This window comes from Salvelinus namaycush, chromosome 16 (assembly GCF_016432855.1).
Source record: "Salvelinus namaycush isolate Seneca chromosome 16, SaNama_1.0, whole genome shotgun sequence".
Lineage (NCBI taxonomy): Eukaryota > Metazoa > Chordata > Actinopteri > Salmoniformes > Salmonidae > Salvelinus > Salvelinus namaycush.
This window is the reverse complement of record NC_052322.1, coordinates 15,444,503-15,446,571: the sequence shown is the minus strand read 5'-3', so window position 1 is coordinate 15,446,571 and position 2,069 is coordinate 15,444,503. Positions and strand designations below refer to the sequence as shown.

The 2,069-nt window shown below is 41.3% G+C and overlaps 1 protein-coding gene across 1 annotated transcript; it reads left to right on the top strand.

The window, feature by feature from the left end:
- The first annotated feature begins 917 nt into the window (after positions 1 to 917).
- Positions 918 to 1,304, top strand: LOC120061067 (junctophilin-2-like). The gene has a single exon (XM_039010581.1). The coding sequence runs from the start codon at positions 918 to 920 to the stop codon at positions 1,302 to 1,304; it is 387 nt and encodes a 128-aa protein (XP_038866509.1).
- The last annotated feature ends 765 nt before the right edge of the window (positions 1,305 to 2,069 follow it).

The following is a 2,069-nucleotide window of genomic DNA, read 5'->3' as shown; positions in this document are numbered from 1 at the left end:
TCAATTTAGTGTATTAGGACTATATAGGCATATATGAAAGTTTACTTTCGCATCCATAGCCTATTGGATCCCACGAAGGAAATACTGGCAGTATTCATGCAGTGGTACTATTTTTCCATGACTAAGATTTAAAGTCATCCTTTTATTTTGGATTTGAAATGTTTGTTTTAACCACATGTTGTTGATGGTGCACAGTTGATCGACATAAAATAGAAGACAAGGCCTGTTTAAACGCTCTGTCTTCAGTGTGTGACTGTGGATATACCCTACGCATGCCCAACTCTGAAGTGGCGAGTGATCTGGGATGACTCCTTGCAGCAGAGTAAGGATTGGGTTGTATTTTTGGAACAGTGTGTGTGGATCTGGTCGCCTTGTTAGGTCTGCTTAAACATTTACAACCGCACCAAGTGTTTTGAGATAGCAGCGGCAGAGTGAGGGGAAGCAGGGACAGGGGAAAGGGGCTTTTCTATGGCCACCTTGGAAAGCCATGCAAGATCCCTGGCTCAACCAGAAAGATAATACATCAAAAGACAGTTCAACTAAATAAGGGCATATAAGTTGTATCTCTCGGGGAAAACAACCGTAACAAATCTTACTCAGTCAGCACAAAGGCTGCATTAAGTTCACGACTCTAAAATCGACCGGGGATCAACAGAAGTCATCCATGAGGGAATAAGAAAATGCGCGCCTAAATCAAATTTGCAGTGTCTCGTGCGAAGGCTACGTGAAAAAAATACCGAAAAATACAAATAAATTCTAAGCACAGTACCAAGGATATCCTACATTGTTTTTAATGACAGGAGAAGGTGGATGCAGTCTGAAGGAAGAGATTTTATCTTGACCAAGATTTATTTGTTGTCATTGATTTGACTTTACCTTTGAACCACATTTTTGTTTGGAGTCACAGAAGGGAAGGTATGAGTGGAGGTCGTTTTGAATTTGATGATGGCGGAGCTTATTGTGGTGGTTGGGAAGGTGGCAAAGCCCATGGGCATGGGATCTGCACCGGACCTAAAGGACAGGGCGAGTTCTCCGGCTCCTGGAATTACGGGTTTGAAGTAGTTGGAGTGTACACCTGGCCAAGCGGAAATACCTATGAAGGTTTCTGGTCGCAAGGGAAGCGCCACGGTCTAGGAGTTGAGAATAAGGGACAGTGGGTTTACAAGGGAGAATGGACTCATGGCTTCAAGGGGAGATATGGCTTGCGTCTGAGTGTGGGTAGTGGAGCAAAATATGAAGGAACATGGAATAACGGATTACAAGATGGATATGGCACAGAGACATATGCTGATGGAGGTATGTGATTGTTTTTTTGTTGTATTATGTTGTCCAGTGTTTGGAGGTGGGCTTGACACTTAACCATGTACCAGCCATATCATGGCATTTAATTAAATCAAGTATACACTACCGGTCAAACGTTTTAGAACACCTACTCATTCCAGGGTTTTTCTTTATTTTGACTATTTTCTACATTGTAGAATAATAGTGAAGACATCAAAACTATGAAATAACACATGGAATCATGTAGTAACAAAAAAAGTGTGAAACAAATCAAAATATATTTTATATTTCAGATTCTTCAAATAGCCACCCTTTGCCTTGATGACAGCTTTGCACACTCTTGGCATTCTCTCAACCAGCTTCATGAGGTAGTCACCTGGAATGCATTCAAATTAACAGGTGTGCCTTCTTAAAAGTTCATTTGTGGAATTTCTTTCCTTCTTAATGCGTTTGAGCCAATCAGTTGTGTTGTGACAAGGTAGGGGGAGTATACAGAAGATATCCCTATTTGTTAAAAGAGCAAAAGTCCATATTATGGCAAGAACAGCTCAAATAAACAAGGAGAATGGACAGTCCATCGAGACTTTATGACATGAAGGTCAGTCAATACGGAACATTTCAAGAACTGTGCAGTCGCAAAAACCATCAAGCGCTATGATGAAACTGGCTCTCATGAGGACCGCCACAGGAAAGGAAGACCCAGAGTTACCTCTGCTGCAGAGGATAAATTCATTAGAGTTACCAGACTCAGAAATTGCAGCAAAAATAAATGCTTCAAAGAGTTCAAG

Coding starts and splice junctions, on each gene's coding strand:
- LOC120061067 (XM_039010581.1), top strand. CDS start 918: ATGAGTGGAGGTCGTTTTGAATTTGATGATGGCGGAGCTTATTGTGGT.